General features: G+C 42.0%; 2 protein-coding genes across 3 annotated transcripts; both read right to left on the bottom strand.

Annotated features, from left to right (window-relative positions):
- Positions 1 to 1,177: 1,177 nt before the first annotated feature.
- On the bottom strand, positions 1,178 to 6,432 carry LOC111972118 (asparagine synthetase domain-containing protein 1; the record flags this gene model as incomplete). The annotated part of the gene is given in 5 exon segments (XM_070449322.1): positions 1,178 to 1,307; positions 1,309 to 1,382; positions 5,285 to 5,467; positions 5,650 to 6,094; positions 6,419 to 6,432. Coding segments are annotated over 5 exon segments (846 nt in total), but the record flags the coding sequence as incomplete, so codon positions are not given.
- Positions 6,433 to 10,618: 4,186 nt separating this feature from the next.
- On the bottom strand, positions 10,619 to 17,251 carry si:ch211-136m16.8 (neurofilament medium polypeptide). 2 transcript variants are annotated; one of them, XM_024001352.2, is made up of 7 exons: positions 16,684 to 17,251; positions 13,620 to 16,286; positions 12,000 to 13,457; positions 11,433 to 11,640; positions 11,194 to 11,273; positions 10,979 to 11,085; positions 10,619 to 10,847 (listed from the first exon to the last, which is right to left on the bottom strand). In XM_024001352.2, the coding sequence occupies exons 1-7, from the start codon at positions 16,738 to 16,740 to the stop codon at positions 10,772 to 10,774; spliced, it is 4,653 nt and encodes a 1,550-aa protein (XP_023857120.1). In that variant the 5' UTR covers positions 16,741 to 17,251; the 3' UTR covers positions 10,619 to 10,771. The 2 variants fall into 2 exon arrangements, with proteins under 2 accessions (XP_023857120.1, XP_023857114.1); XM_024001346.2 differs by having other exon boundaries at positions 12,000 to 16,286.
- Between the last annotated feature and the right edge of the window lie 2,750 nt (positions 17,252 to 20,001).

A 20,001-nucleotide genomic window follows, 5' to 3' on the forward strand; every position in this document is an offset into this window, starting at 1 on the left:
AAGCATATCTCCATCTGGATAACATTTGTGAATGATTTATTACATGTACTAATATTACATTATTACATATAGGCCTACATGTAGCCAACTTTATTTAAGAACAAAATCTGTGTTTGCACCCATAGAGACACAGAAGCATGGTATTTTTGAGGTGAATGAAGACCTTCAGGTGCTCTATATGAAGGAGAAACCCCTTCCCTCTGAGACAAAATCTAGAAGAGCAGTAAGTGCATTCTAACACTTTACTGTCCCTCCCTACAATATAACCAACTCCCTAGCTATGACTTGTTTTGCCCTCGGGAAGGTTTATAATTGCAACATTAAAAAGACAGAAGTCACAGATAAACCTTTGGCTAATGTTATAAGGGATCAAACTAGGATCGAGTAATCTATTTGCTGATAAGAGCAAACCGCATTTTACTTGATAAATAACCCTCCTGATTTTCTACAGTTTTTACATATTCATCTGTATGGAATGTAGCCGCCCTCATTATTAAGTTGTTTTGCAATGTRCTTGTTTTCCGAGAAAAGCCTTTATTGGAGGATGCTTTTCTTGATGGAAAGAAGGTAAACAGTTTGTAATTTGTGCTGGTAATCAATCCATAACTTGATGGATTTGAAACTTTTTTTGTCAAGGCTCATCTCAAGATACTATTTAAGATTGATCGTCAACATTCATGGCTGTAAAAACAATGCATTCTCTAAGCACATATTTCCTTTTCCCTCTACAGAAAGCCTGTGTATCATCAGATTTCTGGCCGTTTTGATGTGGGAAACCTTCCTTCCTATGTTTAATGTGACTGGTACTTCAGAGAAGATCTTCAAGATGTGGGAAACATTCCTATGTTTAATGTGACTGGTACTTCAGAGAAGATCTTCAAGATGTGGGAAACCTTCCTTCCTATGTTTAATGTGACTGGTACTTCAGAGAAGATCTTCAAGATGTGAAGTCTTACACAATATAGCTTACTCAGATGCATGTGTGAGATTGGCAATGTGAAGAAAACAGCAACTTTGAATATTACAAAAACATATCAAGAGTAAACGTATTAATTAATTAAAACATGTCTGTTGATACTGTGGCTCACTGTGACCCGAATTAAAAGCATGACTTAGTTGGCTTATGTCAATACAGTGGAAAAAGATAACATTCCTGATTAAATGTTCTGCTGCACTTGTCTGAAGCCTTCCTGTGGCTGTTTTACATCTTTGCGACGCGGGAACCAAACTGCATGGCTCTCTTAGGGAGTAGAGCAGAGGCCCCCAGGCCCAGCTCCTTGGCAGCCAGCCTCAGTAGCAGTTTCTCCTGACAAATCTGCCTTCTCGTACACTGGCAGGGCAATCAGGAAACACACCACATCCTCATCCAAATAGGGAAGCCTGTACAAAACCAACAAATAATATAGCAAGTGCGCTTGCTTCAGTTCCTCAATGGCAATGCTAATAAAGCTAAAAAAGGTACCTTTTAGTTTAACTCTTTCCTTGAGTAAATCAAGTGCATTGAAATTACTTAGGAACTGTGCCCACTTTAGAGAGGTGTGTGGCCACTTGGAGACACCAGTTAGTCCTCTCACTCAAACCCTTGTAAATGTTTTGTCTTACGTTGCATCTATCCAACATTTTCCAGTAATAGTAACTTAAAGTTACTGAATGTATCCAGAGTATTTTCCGATTTCGTCATCAACAAACGCGGCGAAAAGCACAGTAAATGAAAAATGCACATAAAATCAACAGTGTGATGTTTGGATTCAGACTTGTCAGGTGAACGGCTGTGTACTCACCTTTGGTCTAATAATTGTCCCATTATCTCTAAACTGTTCCCTTTCAATTGCTACGATGGTTATGTATATGTTTTTCATATTTCTTCTGTAAGAAACATTTAAATGTAAACCTATCCATATAGGCCAATTCCCACAAGTGTAAAACAAAAACTCTTTCTCTGAGCAATTGTATTAGTATAAAACAATAATTCCCTTTTTAACCCTAACCCTATAGGTGAATCGGTGCCAGTATTTTATCAAATCAAATCAAATGTATTTATAAAGCCCTTCTTACATCAGCTGATATCTCAAAGTGCTGGACAGAAAACCAGCCTAAAACCCCAAACAGCAAGCAATGCAGGTGTAGAAGCACGGGTGCCTAGGAAAAACTCCCTAGAAAGGCCAGAACCTAGGAAGAAACCTAGAGAGGAACCAGGCATGAGGGGTGGCCAGTCCTCTTCTGGCTGTGCCGGGTGGAGATTATAACAGAACATGGCCAAGATTTTCAAATGTTCATAGATGACCAGCAGGGTCAAATTATAATAATCACAGTGGTTGTCGAGGGTCCAACACGTCAGCACCTCAGAAGTAAAGTCAGTTGGCTTTTTCATAGCCGATCATTCAGAAATCTCTACGCTCCTGCTGTCTCTAGAGAGTTGAAAACAGGAATCTGGGACAGGTAGCATGTCCGGTGAACCAGGTCAGGGTTCCATAGCGCAGACAGAACAGTGAAACTGGAGCAGCAGCACGGCCATGGAACTGGGGACAGCAAGGAGTCATCAGGCCAGGTAGTCCTAGCATGGTCCTAGCGCTACAGTCCTCCAAGAGAGAGAAAGAAAGAATGAGAAGAGAGCCGATACTTTAAATTCACACAGGACAGCGGATAAGACAGGAGATAAATTACTCCAGATAAAAACAGAGTGACCCTAGCCCCCCAACACAAAAACTACTGCAGCATAAAACTGGAGGCTGAGACGGAGGGGTCGGGGACACTGTGGCCCTGTCCGACGATACACCCTGACAGGCCAAAACAGCAGGATATAACCCACCCACTTTGCCAAAAGCACAGGCCCCTACACCACTAGAGGATATCTTCAACCGACCAATTTACCATCCTGAGACAAGGCGAGTATAGCCCACAAAGATCTCCGCCACGGCACAACCCAGGGGGGGCGCCAACCCAGACAGAAGATCATGTCAGTGACTCAACCACTAAAGTGACGCAGCCCCTCCTAGGGTCGGCATGGAAGAGCACCAGTAAGCCAGTGACTCAGCCCCTGTAATAGGGTTAGAGGCAGAGAATTCCAGTGGAGAGAGGGGAACCGGCCAGACAGAGACAGCAAGGGTGGTTCGTTGCTCCAGTGCCTTTCCGTTCACCTTCACGCTCCTGGGCCAGACTACACTCAATCATAGGACCTACTGAAGAGATGAGTCTTCAATAAAGACTTAAAAGTTGAGACCGAGTCTGCGTCTCTCACATGGGTAGGCAGACCATTCCATAAAAATMGAGCTCTATAGGAGAAAGCCCTGCCTCCAGCTGTTTGCTTAGAAATTCTAGGGACAGTTAGGAGGCCTGCTTCCTGTGACCGTAGCGTACGTGTAGGTATGTACGGCAGGACCAAATCGGAAAGATAGGTAGGAGCAAAACCATGTAATGCTTTGTAGGTTAGCAGTAAAACCTGGAGTAATATGATCAAATTTTGGGGTTCTAGTCAAGATTCTAGCAGTTTATTTAGTGCGTTATCCGGGTAGCCGGAAAGTAGAGCATTGCAGTAGTCTAATCTAGAAGTGACAAAAGCATGGATTAATTTTTCTGCATCATTTTTGGACAGAAKGTTTCTGAATTTTGCAATGTTACGTAGATGGAAAAAAGCTGTCCTTGAAACAGTCTTGATATGTTCGTCAAAAGAGAGATCAGGGTCCAGAGTAACGCCGAGGTTCTTCACAGTTTTATTTGAGACGACTGTATAACCATCAAGATTAATTGTCAGATTCAACAGAAGATCTCTTTGTTTCTTGGGACCTCGAACAAGCATCTCTGTTTTGTCCGAGTTTAAAAGTAGAACATTTGCAGCCATCCACTTCCTTATGTCTGAAACACAGGCTTCCAGCGAGGGCAATTTTGGGGCTTCACCATGTTTCATCGAAATGTACAGCTGTGTGTCATCCGCATAGCAGTGAAAGTTAACATTATGTTRCCGAATGACATCACCAAGAGGTAAAATAAATAGTGAAAACAATAGTGGTCCTAAAACGGAACCTTGAGGAACACCGAAATGTACAGTTGATTTGTCAGAGGACAAACCATCCACAGAGACAAACTGATATCTTTCCGACAGATAAGATCTAAACCAGGCCAGAACTTCTCCGTGTAGACCAATTTGGGTTTCCAATCTCTCCAAAAGAATGTGGTGATCGATGGTATCAAAAGCAGCACTAACGTCTAGGAGCACGAGGACAGATGCAGACGCCATTAAAAGGTCATTTACCACCTTCACAAGTGCAGTCTCAGTGCTATGATGGGGTCTAAAACCAGACTGAAGCGTTTCGTATACATTGTTTGTCTTCAGGAAGGCAGTGAGTTGCTGCGCAACAGCTTTTTCAAAAATCTTTGAGAGGAATGGGAGATTTGATATAGGCCGATAGTTTTTTATATTTTCTGGGTCAAGGTTTGGCTTTTTCAAGAGAGGCTTTATTACTGCCACTTTTAGTGAGTTTGGTAAAAATCCAGTGGATAGAGACCCGTATATTATGTTCAACATAGGAGGGCCAAGCACAGGAAGCAGCTCTTTCAGTAGTTTAGTTGGAATAGGGTCCAGTATGCAGCTTGAAGGTTTAGAGGCCATGATTATTTCCATCATTGTGTCAAGAGATACAGTACTAAAACACTTGAGTGTCTCCCTTGGTCCTAGTTCCTGGCAGAGTTGTGCAGACTCAGGACAACTGAGCTTTGGAGGAATACGCAGATTTAAAGAGGAGTCCGTAATTTTCCTTCTAATGATCATGATCTTTTCCTCAAAGAAGTTCATGAAATTATCACTGCTGAAGTGAAAGCCATCCTCTCTTGGGGAATGCTGCTTTTTAGTTAGCTTTGCGACAGTATCAAAAATACATTTAGGATTGTTRTTATTTCCCTCAATTAAGTTGGAAAAATAGGATGATCGAGCAGCAGTGAGGGCTCTCCGATACTGCACTGTACTGTCTTTCCAAGCTAGTTGGAAAACTTCCAGTTTGGTGTGGCGCCATTTCCCTTCCAATTTTCTGGAAGCTTGCTTCAGAGCTCGGGTATTTTCTGTATACCAGGGAGCTAGTTTCTTATGACAAATGTTGATCAAGTTACTCATGGCCTCTTTCTGTGTTCCTATTTTTTTAATAATGGAAAATCTGCGTGCCACTGAAGAAGAACAGAAACTGGGCCAACAGTGATGACAGAKAGGTGTGACTCAAATCAACATTAAAATTGGTGGTAATAAATGGGCATTAATCACTAAAACGAAAACAAATGTTATTGCTTAGTGTCCTATTCAGTACTTGCCTAGCCTCCTTCCTATGATTCTGTCATCTCAAATGAGATTCCTTGTAGAAATTCTGCCCAGCTCCATMGCCAGCGCTTGGACCAGACCCTCATGCCTAGAGGTCTTGAAGTGGACTCTGTGTCTGGAGTACCCTGCCATCTGCTCATCGGCACCCATACCTGTCAAAACCACCTGCAGACAGAGCAGTGGTTCGATTAGGCCTACATACTGTTGATCGAATTTACACCATGCCCAAGCTAGCATAATTTTCTCAAAAAAGAAACAGACTTTATTCACATCTAAATGGCCTGTTCCTTACTACTTTACCCATGTGATCTACAAAGGACAAGACAAACACATCAGTGATACTGTACCTTGGCAGATGAAGTGAACCCCCTCGGTTTGTTGCCTTCTGTGAGGAAGCCGGTTCCTCTCGCTGCAAACCACACAGCACATCCAATGCTGTCATCAAGCACAGTATCCAATGGGTGCACCAGGTGACAGATGAGCTCCTCCTTCTGAGGGACGTTGATTTCAACATAATCCATTTTTTTCTCTGGATTCAAGTGCTGAAGCCCTTGCAGGCCTGCTCTGCCAGTGATCTTGTCTGGGACGTCAAAAGGGCTATACACGTGGGAATCAGCAACGTCAGTTTTAGAATCCATGGGCTTTGTTTTGTGCTTTTTGCTTTTCTTGGTAGACTCCTTCAGCACCTTTGGTTCTTGCAGTTTGAGTGGCACATTCAGAAGGTCAATTGGTTGGTGGGTTGGGATGTGGCGGGCAGCCAGAATCATGGAATCAAGAAAATGACGGCAATTGCTGCTTCGTCATTGGTCTGTGGTGATGTCAGCAGTGTATCAAAGAGAAGACACTGCACATGCCTCCCTACTGCCTRACTGAGAACATCAWTAAGACTATTCACCATAAACYTTCTCTCATCAGACTCCAGCAACACCTCCAGGTCTTTAACTGAGGCTTGTGAGCTCGGATCATGTTCTACCTCCTTTGACAACTGAGGGATTGTCATGTTCAGTGGGCAAACCGGAACGGTTAGGGAGAGACCTGAATTGTTCATCACTGCTGAGGTGTTCCTGGGGATACCCTCCAACTTGGATTCTTGACTAACAGATGACAGACTCTCACCTGCGTGAACCCATTGCAGAGCCAGACTCTGCAAAGGTCAATACTGTAAACACCTACTGCTGGAACCTCTTTCCACTATGGTGGTCTTTCAGAGCCAGGGAGATGGGCAGCCACAGACATCAGAGTCAAAGACTTCTCCTCAGCGTCATATTACCAAAGCAAGCTTCGCCGGCCATAGACGTCTCTCCCAAACCAGAGATAGTGTCCGGCCTGTTGGGAATATGTAAAAGCCCAGGGTCCACAAACATTGGCCAGGACAGACAGGATCTCTGTAGGGCTGTCACAGGCTGAGAGATGGTGGCCAATAACGTCAGTGTCATTCTCTTCCGGTCTCAATGACAGTCCACCAAAAACCTCTCCGTTCCACATCAGTACATTCCTGTTACTGTCTTGTGCTGAGGTGAAAGGCAATCTCATGTGAAGTACACGAGCAGAGAACAGACAGTGGTGGGGATTTGAAGCTTTTTTGGTGATGCGACTGGAGTTCGGGCCTCTATTCCTTAGGTTTTCCTGCATACTCTTCTCCAGCACACTACAGATACCACACATATTTATAGCTAGTAAGGCTTCATTTGTATTTCACTCCCAGATTGTGTAGATTTTGACATATCCTGGACCTTCTTCATGTTGACCAGTTCCTCRGAGGGAAGAAAAGTTCACAGGTTAATCTATCTATGGCTAAGAGAAAACAAAACTTGTATAATAATATGAAACTTGTATGCACTTTGGRCTACTTTTGCATGAACCAAGAGTCTGCARTCTGTCTGCCAAGAAGAATAGGTTACTGTTGGGCTGTTGGACATAGACGCTCTGAAATAAATATGGATGAAGATTAGCAGATCTCCGTAAATTATGGTCTGACAATACCATATTCGTTAGAGCAATCAGTAGGTTTTAAACTAATTAAATTAGCTAACACTGTTTTACCCCATTTTTACGCAGATTGGAGCTCATCAATTACCATTTTTTGTTCCTTGATCTACAGAAATATTTCACTTTCAGTGAGAAAACCTTAAAGAGCTAGCTACAGACATGAAGTKAGTTCAGAGAACCTTTATAAGATGGCATAGCCAAAGTTTGTGTGTCAAAGAGCTAGCTAGCTACTGTAGCTAGATGCTCAGACATTTGACAAGTCAACAACCCATTATACCTTTTAGTTTATTTCCTCCWTCAGCGTAGACTCTCCCTCAGCAAAGTTTTTGTTCTCTGCAGACATTTTGATGAGGTAGCTAACATACGAAGATAGTAGCGAAGATAGTAGCTAAATGTATTATTTATTAGCTAGCTAGCAGAGACGAAAAACATGGTTGTCACTAGTTACCACAGCCACAAAGTCAAAATGGTCTATATCATAAAAATTCATGAAAACAAAAATGTATATGATGTTCTGCTAAAATCAGATTTTAAGATAAATTGGAGAAATAGGCGTGGTTTATGACTTTGTGGCTGTGGTAACTAGTGACGACCGAAAAACACTGAATGCATTTAACCCAGCCCCTCTGAATCAAGAGAGGTGCGAGTTGCTGCCTTCRGGGACCCTTTGCTTGGGACGTCCCAACGATCCTGGATAGCACCAGAGAGGAAGAGGCGAAGTGAGAGGGATAACTGGTGCCACAATCTGTCTTTGCCAGCAGGTGTATTTTTCTTTTCGCTCACCAAGCGAGTTGTTTTTGTATAAAGGTCAATGAGAGTGTCGAATTTGGTTAACAAAACATGTAATGGCTTAATTGCTAGGTATGGCTTATTTGAACGAATATAACATTCGTAATGAGTTGGTTGTTACCAGTGGCGATTTTATCATGTAAATCTTGGTGGGGCAACAACAACAAKAAACACGTGGGATGCATGCCAGCAAAGCCACTACACAACACTAAACAATACATMAATTGCACTATAACGGTGACAAACTGTGCCCACAAACTGTTAGGGCCTACATAAAGCTGTCCCAACAGCAGAGTCCCAACACCTTACCACTGCTACAGTTCATTCAGACTCATTTACTGCCCTTTAAAAAAACATAGCTGATATAGCAYACTTGCTTAAACAAATGTGGTTACTACTGACAATTGAGATGTACAAATACMTCCGACAAGCGGAGGCAATCRGTAATTTCGATTAAGACTRTGGGCAAGCAACGACGGATGTGGTCAATATAACTATTTGTTAAGCACTTTTGAAATGTWCAGCAACATAATTCAGAACATGGGCCATTCTTAAWGTGTACGGACTGTACCAGTCAGAACCGTAGGATAAATAAATGGGGCATATAAACAGACAATYAAAGCTCTTACAATATTRGATAATTACATTTCTCTAAAACKGGTTATAGGCTATTTGTGCACCACCAAGTTAGAACAGTAGGCGAAATTATGAGGTGAAAATAGACWAAATTATTAGGGTAAAGCACATTGAACGCCGTTTGGGTCTRCGTGTGTCCAAAAATATACGTCATATAACTGTCACGGCTTCCACCGAAGTCGGTTCCTCTCCTTGTTCGGGCGGCGCTCGGCGTCACCGGTCTTCTAGCCATCATCAATCCACTTTTCATTTTCCATTTGTTTTGTCTTGTTTTCCTACACACCTGGTTCTCATTTCCCTCATTAAGTGTTGTGTATTTAACCCTCTGTTCCCCCCATGTCTTTGTGCGGTATTGTTTATTGTAAGTGCTTGTGCACGTGTGCGCGGCGGGTTTTGTACCCAATTATCTTGTTATTTTTGATGCCGTGGGTTTTGCTATTACACTGCTCCAGCTATTACCAAGTTCTGCTCTCCTGCGTCTGACTTCCCTGCCACCGATTACGCACCCCTTACAATAACACTATTTGACGCGTTAAATAAGCCTTTAATTTGACACGTCAAATAACACAATTCTATGTTGTGTGTGCTGGATTTGCACGTGCAAACCAAGCACCACAACTACTAACGTTGTGTTTACAATACCGCGTTGGTGAAAATAGCCCAAATTATTAGGGTGAGGCACATGGGCTACGAACAGTTTACTACACAACATACACTTAGTATTAATTTCTTAGCTACAGTACACATTTCTCCCTTGCATATGACATKATTTATGCAGAAGAAGTCAATAKATTTTTGGACTKACCTTGTGCAGGTGGCGCAGCGGGCCTTTGTAGGCAAATTTTGTCATCTAAATCTGGCATTCTCTGGATTAATGGCYGGAATTTGGAAGAAAAAAAACRAGCCACTCCATTGAATAGCAGGCTAACGTTGGTGGTTTCTTTGCAACGCTTGCAGTTAGCCACTGATTCCTTCCAAACGACTCATTGCTGAARTTGCGATTTCCAATTTGTGTAATCTTTATGAACAACGGCAGATGAGCACCGATACGTTTGATCTGTAATTTCTCTTCATATGACAAGGATTAAAAATYATTGTCYACTTGATGACAACTGACGATGACTGCTAGTGAAGACTTTTAAAGTATGATGTCATGATCAGTCCAATCAAAGCTACTGTAGATATGTGATATGATGTCATTCCATCTGTGGCCAATGACCTTGAGCCTTCTTGGATGCGCACTTCTAATATAACTCAATGGCAGAACCCAAGGGGCTAAAATGTTCGAGCTCTAACCTTAGAATTGGGGATGATGTACTGTCCCATGAGTGACAGAAAACAGAGCCAATCAGGCGCAACGCTCTGTATTTTCTGCTGGCTAGCCCCACCACCACAGAAAGCACTGAGCTAGGCTAAAACACCTGCATTTAGGAGCTGCCTTACTGAAGAAAGCCAAAAGAGACCATGTTTGTATGCAGCTTTATTAACTCAATGACATTTAAAAAACAATTTTTTACATTGTTTGCAAACTGATATGACACATATTAATGCCAAAATAACAAGCAAACAGGCAAGCCCTCCAAAAATATAAACTTTTTTAAAATAATGAATCTTAAGGTTTATATAAAAGCTTTATAAGACCAATCAGTATAGTCAATTATAGGCTAGCCCAAATATCAAGACGCTATTGCTGGTTTCCCTGTAGGTAACTACAGTAGTAATAGAAATAATTAGTACGGAAATAATGCATAAGAGAAGTATTTTTGCTGAAACAAACCCACTGATGAAGAAATAAACAAATGTCACAAATAGTCTTCTTGAATCAATTTAATGCCTTGAGCAGTCAACTTTTTTTTTATCACACCAGTTTTTAAAAACCCTCTGGAACAAGTAAACACTGTCCAAAACAAAAATATATTATTTATTTGAAAATGTTCATACAAAGATATTCAAAAGAAATAGACAAAGATAGTTTTAAATAAAATTGAGATACTTATGATAAATTAAAGCCCATTGTTCATGGACCATGGTTCACCAATGAGAAAAAAGGTCCTGTCAATCATCTCCGCTCTCTTTTGTAGTCTTCTTCAGCTTGTTCTTCAGCTCATTCATCATCAGGGGATTTCCAAATCTGGTGGATATATATTGAACAAAGGTGTTATAATAAAACGAGAGTGACATTCATGTAGGAAATATCTCCATATAAAAGTGATTTCAAACAAGAAATTAAGAGAATCTTGTAGAAAATAGTTGATTCCCTACCCTGGATGTCTAGGCGGTGTCCATTTTGTTTTGCGCTCTTCTTGCTTGTTTTGCGTCTCTTCTTTCTTGGGAGATTCATCCCTTACATCTTGCTCTAGCTCAGATTTCTATTGAATAGATGACATTGCCAAATCAAATTAAGAGTCAGAATAATAAACATACTACTAGACCTATTCAAAGGTTGAGCTCAAAAAGTGCAAGTATCTGATTGGTACCTGAGGGATATTTTCGGTGTTATTTTCACCTCTCACCCCCATTCCGGTCTTTCTTAAGATGGGGGGCCCTGCACCGAATCCTGAATAACATCATAGCAACACAAACAACAAAGAAAGATATCCATTCACACTTAAATCTGGGCATCATCCATTATCTGTCATAGAACACTGTGTCACCAACGATAACAGAAGGAAAGAACACATGTACATTAAATTCCTCTTTTCTCTGTTCAACTTACCAGGCAGTTTGATTCCGATGCCGCCCATGGCCCTCATTGGTATCCCTGTTGGGCCTCTGACTGGCACGTGTACGGTGYGTTTTGAAGGGGAGGGGGTCAAAGATGGCATCTGTAGAAGAGTACGGGGATCCCTGGGTGGACGGACATGTGGATTCTTGAGGGCAATGCGAGACTTTTGAGCAGTGAAGTCCAAAGCGGAGGCGTCAAACTGCAATGGTATGATAAACAACTGATTTACTGACAAGTTTTCAAATTCATAACATCCTTTTAGATGAAGCTATCAAGCTTAATTTCAATAACATAAAAATAAGGGAAACAAATCCAATAAAATATATGACAGAGACTAACGTTTGCTTTATCTCTCACGATTAGCCATCACAATCGTATGTATTTGATTGCATTCTTTTAAAGGGATACTTCAGGATTTTGGCAATGAGGCCCTTTATCTACTTCCCCAGAGTCAGATGAACTTGTGGATACCATTTTTTWAAATGAGGAAGTTGTGAATTTTCGCCTCATTGCCAAAATCCTGAAGTATRCCTATAATAGGGAAAGTATTATTATTACCTGAAGCTGAAGACTTTGGTCTACATTTTTGGTTCCTGATGGGGAACGGAATCCTGCTTTTGCACCCTCCCCTCTGTTTTCCTCTGGTAATCCTCCATCTGTTTCCACAGTTTCCTCAGACCACCCAACCTGGGATTTCTCTATTATTCTATCTTCGATCTCCAGTAATTGACCCTGTGATCCAAAATCTGTCTGCTTCGATAAAACAGGCCCTGTCTTCATAACTTCCTCTGTTACCAAAGCCTCGGTCTCATCGGTTTCCCAAAATAATCCTACCTCAATTTCCAGTGATTCGTTTGCCGTGTTGTCTTCTGCCTTCTCTTTTAACACAGCCTCTGTTGCATCTGAAAGTTRAGCCTCTAGCATTATTAGAGCCTTTGTATTTTTCACTAATTCTGTGTCTGACACGTCTGTTTTCTCTGATAATCCAGCATCTACGGTCTCTTCTGATAATCCAGACTCTTTCTCCACATCTGGTATTTCTGTGTAAATATCCTTTAATACAGCCTCACTGTCCACTGATTCTTCAGATAATCCAGCCTCGGATATTTCAAGTGATCTGGACTCCAGTGATTTGTCTGATGAGTCAGTATCCATCTCTACTGTTTCCACCGACAGCACAGTCTCTGTTCTCACATGTAGTATGTCTTCTTCTGTGTTCTTCTGTAACCCATACTTGGTCTCTACTAAATCAGTCTCTATCTCCTCTGAAAATCTGGCCTCTGTCTCATCTGTGTCCTCTGATGAATCAGCACCTGTTCTATTCYTTTTTTCTAATAGCTCTATCTTTGGCCTAACTTCTTCTGGTAATTCGGCTACTGTCCTCACTAATCCAACTTCTGTCTCCACCATGTCCCCAGCCTCAGATTCCACTAGTTCCTCTACGTCTCTCTCCACCGATGGCTCTGTCTCAATCCTCTGTCTTTTTATCTCTTTGTCCTTCTGTGATCCAGACTCAGTCTCAGATAATTCCTCCAATAATTCAGACTCAATCGCTGTTGTTTCCAGAAAAATTCTGGCCTCTGTGTCAACTAWTCCAGACTCTGTTTCCTCTGATGGCGATTCCTCAATCTTCATATCAAGTATTGCTGCGTCTGTCTCATTCATGATTCCCTTTTCAGTCTCCAATGTTTCCKCAGGCCCTGGCTCCACTAATTCTTTCATTAATGTAGCTTTTACATTATATTTTTCCTCTGATAATTCATCTTCTGTGACTTGTGATAGTACAACTTCTCCACAAACCATTTCCTCAAATAATTCAGCCTCTATTTCTCTCGAATCTGGTAATCCAGCCTCTACCATTCCCTGTAATTTAGTCCCAGCCTCAGACGATTTGTCTGATAATCCATTGTCTGTTTCCAGTGACTCATTAGATAACACAGCCTTTGTCTCTGTGAGAAACACAGCCTCTGTATGAATTGATGATGYGTACAATGTCATGTTCCTTGATAATCCTGCCTCTGTCGTCACAGTTCTTTCTGATGATGTCTCAGATAATTCCTCCAATAATTCAGACTCAATCGCTGTTGTTTCCAGAAAAATTCTGGCCTCTGTGTCAACTAATCCAGACTCTGTTTCCTCTGATGGCGATTCCTCAATCTTCATATCAAGTATTGCTGCCTCTGTCGTCACAGTTCTTTCTGATGATGCCGTTTCAGTTCTCGCATCTGGTATTTCTGCCTCATGTTTTTTCACTAATCCAACTTCTGTCTCCACCATGTCCCCAGCCTCAGATTCCACTAATTCCTCTGTGTTTGTCTCCATTGACAGTACGGTCACTGTCCTCACCTCTGGTGTGTCTACCTCTGCCACCTTTTGTAACCCTTCCTCCACAGTTTCCCTTAGTAATCCAAAACTGGTATCTGCTGATTCCTGCATTGATCCAGACTCGGTCTCATCTTTGTCCTCTGATGGCACAACCCCGGTCCTCACTTCTGGTGTTTCTGCCTGTGTCTCCACTGATTCAAATTCTGTCCCCACTGTCTCCCCTGCCTTCGACTCCATCCATCCCTCTCTAAACACTGCCTTTATCTCCTCTGTCTCTTTGTATACTCCAGCCTCTGTTCTCAGCGTCTCATCTGATAAACAAACATATGTCTCTGCTGCTTCCTCTGACAGTCCTAACTCAATCTCCATCGGTTCATGTGATTCAGTCTTTGTCTTCGCTAGGTCCTCTAGTATTTGAGTATCTGTTCCATTCAGTAATACAGAATCTGTTCTCTCRGTTTCCCCCAGTGATTCCGCTGCTTTCGCGACTGTGTGCTCGTCTACTACTGTCTCTGAGGCTTTCTCAATATCCTCACTTTCAAATAATCTTTCAACGGTTTTCGGATCTTCTTTCCCTTCCATGAGTTCACTCACTGGTGAATTGTCAGATTTAAAAGTAGTTCCAGTGTTCTCTACACCTTCTAACTCTTTYGTATCACTTTCGGTGTGTGCTTCTTGTAAATGGGTGGTGTTGACTTCATCGTCGCCAACTTCCAGGATCTTCGGTGCCGTATTCTCGTCTAACTCTTTGCCATTGTTGATTTCAGGAATTTCCTCTCGGGTTTCTTCACACGCTACACGTTTTGGCTCCTGAGCCACAACAAGGTCCTCACATAGCCCAGGGGAAATGTATTTTGCCACGCCTCTGATTTCCACTCTATTGTCAACCACTGAAATAAGTTTCCCCTCCACTTCATTAAGGGGGTCTTCGTCTTCTTTTGAGAGCTTCTCTTCCTGTAGTTTATTTTTCTCCACTACAACATTTCTGTCCTGATAAAAGAAAGTGTCCAGTCCAGTCACTTTATCTTCCACATCCTCTGCCTCTGTATCAGTCTTCGTCCGAATACTGATTGCTACGTCTTCTATCTTGTTACTGCCCCCGTCCTCAAACACTTTGGATCCATCCTCTGATACCTTTTCTTTTCTTTCTTCTAACACTGTGCTGTCAATTCTTTCAACGTTGCCCTCCTTGCTCTGCTCGTCTCTAACAATGGTTATCTCATCATTTGACACAAAGACTCTTTTGTCATAGGCCATTGGCAATTCCAACTCTGCCTCCGAAACAAAGATGTCCTGGCCTCTTCCCAATGCTCTATCTTCGTCTGATAATCCTCTACAAAGCAGTCGTGGGTTGGGGTCATTTTCTTGATCCAACTTTTCTATAGTTCCTTCATCAAACTTCAAACGATCGTCACCATATTCATGTTTGTTATTGTTTTCTGAGACTTGGAAGTCATTGTTCGGTCCAAAGCCCCTGTCCAATATCTCTTCCTGTTCTCTTCTGTCCATCTCTTCTATTGCTCTATTCTCTTCCGCTCTCTCCTCCTTCCTCCTAAGTTCTTCCATGTCTATGCCATTCTTCTCTTCATTACCATCTCGACTCATTTTGTCTTTGATTACACACAGATCACCGCTATTCTCCCCTCCCGCTGAGAATTCTACTATTTCTGCTACTTTCCACCCTTCTTTGTCTGTCTCCATGAAGAGTACTGCCGTTTCTTCCTCTCCATCTTTTTCATTTAATCTTACCATGGTTTCATCCTCTGTACTTTGCACATTGTGTTTCATTAATCTGTCCTTATTTTCCTTGTCTCCATTCTTATCCAAAAGTGTGGCAGGTTCAGCACAGGCTGATGTAAGGTTTGGGGACTCTATATCAAAATGTATTTCTCCATCTCTATTATTTTCATGTTCTTCTGTTTTGGTTCCTTCTTCACCACAGGGGAATTCTTCAGTAACTTCTTCAGGGARTTCTTCTTCCTCCTCTTCTCTTGCTGCCACTGCACCTCTTAATCTATTTGCTTCAGCACAGTTGTAACTGTCAGTGTGTCCTTGTGCTCCCTGGCCCTTTGACCTTTCAGATGTCGGCTCTCTGAATAAGATCTGGATCCCAGTGACTACCACTGATTGGACCCCTTTCCCCATATTTAATTCTTCTTTAGTAACATGCTGGATTGTGTCTTTATTTTCTGTTCGGTCCACCTGCTCTTGTTTTACATCATCTCCCTCCTGGGATGCTTTGCTATCACTCCCTCTGTTGGATTGTCCAGTGTATTGCACATTTTCTCTGCCGAGGCCTGGACCAATGATGACATTGCACTGTTCCCAGGCAACGACTGGTCTTGGTTTCTTAACCTCAGAGCCTGTTTCAAATGTGACCTCAGTTTCCTTTAACTCATTTTTCACACCATCTCTATGGTCGTCTGTTTGTTGTGCAGCAGTGGCTTCCTGTCTTGAGCTTGTGTCATTGTTAGTGGGCTCTGGGCTTAGATACCTCCCCACAACTTCCGTAAAGTAGTTCTGTGTGTGTGTGTGTGTGTGTGTGTGTGTGTGTGTGGTTGTGTTGTGTGGTGTGTCGTTGCGGAGCAGCGCAGGCGTAGCATCGTCGACAAGAGCGAAAGAAGAGAGAGAGAGAGAGAGAGAGAGAGTATTACTCTATGTTAATGTTATTTGTCCATTTATGATAACATATGATCACATTACATCAATCCAGGTACAGTGAAATAGAGTTAATGCAGTCATTGTGTTTTTCTCCTCCTTGGGGGAAGTTCTCAATTTAAACTAATTGTTCTTCAACAAATTATTAAGTAGTCTAAAATATATTTATTGTAATTGTAACAATAGGAAATAATAAACCAATCACGGGAGGCTATAAAAACAGTGTCCTGTAGTAAATGATTTCAGTGCAGAAACTCACCCAAACTGTCCAGAAAGTCCTCCCAGCACGGGAGAAGGGGCTTGCTGGTGAGTCCATCTTTTGGTGTTTCAGTGGCTTTTTCGATAAGACAATACACTTCTCTTCAGAGTAGTCTACAACAAAGTAACTGCAACCTGAGGTAGCCTACCTGTTCTTGATAGGCCTATTAATTATTTTGTCAAACGAGGACAACAAAAAAAATCGCAGTAGTCAATTGTCAAATAGACCTATTAACTTTTACAGAGATCTAAACGCGAGCAAATGTAAATGAGAATTTTGGTAACAGCTCTTATGTAGTTCCTGAGGCTGAGATGTCCGGTATTCGCGTCATCGCGTTAGTGGAAACCAAGACTGTTCTCAGGGCAGGCCTGGTTGTAGTTAGATATGTTCGAGTCACATCAGGGACAATTTTAGCTAACCCTACACCTTTTCCTAACCTTAACTTAATTATCCTAACCTGTCACGTTAATTATCCTAAACTGCCATGAGAACAGTCTTGGTTTCAACTAATGTGATACAGGTATACAGCAGGAAGATGATAACGTCGCGTTCAAATGCTACTCTGAACTAGGAAACTCGCATAACTGATTTAGGCAAAGATGATCTATTTTATTGACAAGATGGTCGAGTGACTTCTCTAACAATGGAAATATATGTATTCAAATATGGAAGACAGGCGAGATCAGGTGTGACCATTCTAGCCAATGAGAGGGCAGATAGGCGTGTGAAGACTGGTACAACTCCGATACAAAGTAGTTTTTTCAAAGTTGTCGAAATGCCACGTGCGTCCATTTATATCAGTGCATTTTTAACAAACTAACCATTACGAAACTTATATTTGATCAAATAAGCATCATGTAGAATATTAGCAATTACATTTCTTCTTAACCAAATTTGCCGCTGTCATTGACCTCCGCCCAAAAATAAGAATTTCTATATGGAGTAAACCCTCTCTCCTCTCCTCTCTGGTTTAGGCACGTCGCACCCGCATCATTGCAGGAAGCGCAATAGTCAGGCACTGTCGTTTCCTCATAATACACATACAACCTAACGTTAGCGGTAAAACCCGATAATGGTTCCGATTGTTTTGACCATGTAATTCTCGCTCAGACAAGGTGAGTTCGCAATATATTCGCCTCAATTTACTCTCCATATTCTAACTGGAAATTAGCAACAGAGAAGACCTCAGCAAGACTACACATTCCTGCAGGAAGCTGCTGAACCTCATCTCTAGCAGACACTGTCAGCTACACTTCACCAGCGCGATCTGTGCCCAAGCCATGAATTTGTCCCCTTTTTCTGTCTAGCTAGCCACTGACTACACTCTAGTTAGCAGAATATTTTTTAAAATCATTTTGTTTTACTTAGCCTAAATAATTGTTTGTACAGGATGTTGACTTTGGTGTCTATTTCAGACCWTATGACATTTTTCAAGAATGAGCATAAGAGCATTAAAAGGGTAAATCTGCCATGTTGAGAAGTGCAGCTATAGTGAAAAAGGCAATTTACAGGTTTGGTGTGGGCCAGCATGAGAGATAAAGTTTATCCTGTGTCAGTGAGTGTAGCTATTAGGTTAAGTTCGAGCATCTTAGCAATACAATGTCTTCTATACAGCTGTCAACATTCTACAAGGAAAGAGCCAATTACTCAATGATATAGTCATTAACCAGATTACCCCGGATACCAGAATTTGATGAGTGATATCTCAGTTGTAGAATGAATCTAAAAACCTATTGACATTCAAAATTGACTTTGTTTAGACATCCAGCCTGTATTGTAGTTTTATAACCAGAGACAAATCTTCAAAGGCACAATATTTATTTATTCGGAGTGGTACATGCATTCACAGTCTTGATTTATGGGATTCTTCCCAATATATGATTGATATGTCATAAAATCCCAAGTTCTTTATTAAAAGTTTATGGGAAAACTGTACTTGTCCTCATATTCTACAGCTGTAATGTCATCAATCAAATCCAACGTATTTATATAGCACATTTCTTACAACAAATGCATTTCAAGGTGTTCAGTCGTTGGATGGGGTGTTGTCTATAAAGTGGGGCACATATAACGAAAAAAGGAGGGCATCAAGGCATTCAAAATGTCTACAGGGATGGATGTGCAGGAGTCATGGCTTTGGGTCACGGAGTCTGGGATCCTGGGAGCCTCACCGGATGGTCTGGTGGGCATCYCAGCAGGGGTGGAGGTCAAGTGTCCCTATGGTGCAAGCAAGGGACCTTACTGTTTCAGTATGATATGTTGGATAAAGGAATAAAGACACCAATGTCAAGTTCAATAGCCGTGTTCAAGCATTGTACAAATTCCTACACGCGGAGTACGGGGAACAGTCCGGCTAGTCGATTGCCTATCAACTAGACTCCGTAAAATCATCCTTTTCAATAGAAAGTGCAAACATAACGGCATAACATTAAAGTTATTAACAGTCAAGTCATAACAATTGAAAAAGCATGACATTTTCTTTTTACTTCAGTTGTCATCTCCCTCTGTTTATAAAAAAAGTGTCACACCCTGACCTTAGAGATCCTTTTTATGTCTCTATTTTGGTTTGGTCAGGGCGTGAGTTGGGGTGGGCATWKTATGTTTTGTGTTCTATGTTTTCTATTTCTGTGTGTTTGGCCGGGMGTGGTTCTCAATCAGAGGCAGCTGTCTATCGTTGTCTCTGATTGAGAACCATACTTAGGTAGCCTTTTCCCACCTGTGTTTTGTGGGTAGTTGTTTTCTGTTTAGTTGGGTTACCTTACAGAACTGTTCGTTTGTCTCGTTGTTATTTTTGTTCTGAGTTAAATAAAAATCATGAACACGTACCACGCTGCGCTTTGGTCCACTCATTCTTCATCAGACGAGCGTTACAACAAGTTAACACAGTCTCTTGCTTACAGAGTAAGCCTGTCTGGTGGCTTGCACAGCCGACCCACCCATGAGTAAGTATGTGTTCTGACAGGGGTAGGATTAGGGCCACGAGCTTGGTGGTGTAGAAGCCTCACCTTCAGTTGGCGCATGTCTCAATTCTGTGCCKTTAGGCCTGGACTGTGATCCAGCTCATCTAGGTGAGTGTATGGTGTGTTCTGGTTTGTCTGCTCTGCTACGCGCAGATCCACCCGACTACGACGATAGAGGGAGCCACCAACATCCACCAGGTAAGAACGTGGTGCAACTCTGTAAGCACGTGCCCAGCCTCAAGTCCTGTGTGGTCTCCCGGCAGAGGTTTCACCCACCTCCAGCTCTGGTAGGTCTCGCACAGTCCGGTCGTAGAAGCACTTAGCGAGCTGCTTTCTGTGACGCAGTTGTCCATTGCGC

Source organism: Salvelinus sp. IW2-2015, linkage group LG2, assembly GCF_002910315.2.
Source record: "Salvelinus sp. IW2-2015 linkage group LG2, ASM291031v2, whole genome shotgun sequence".
In the NCBI taxonomy this organism is placed as follows: domain Eukaryota; kingdom Metazoa; phylum Chordata; class Actinopteri; order Salmoniformes; family Salmonidae; genus Salvelinus; species Salvelinus sp. IW2-2015.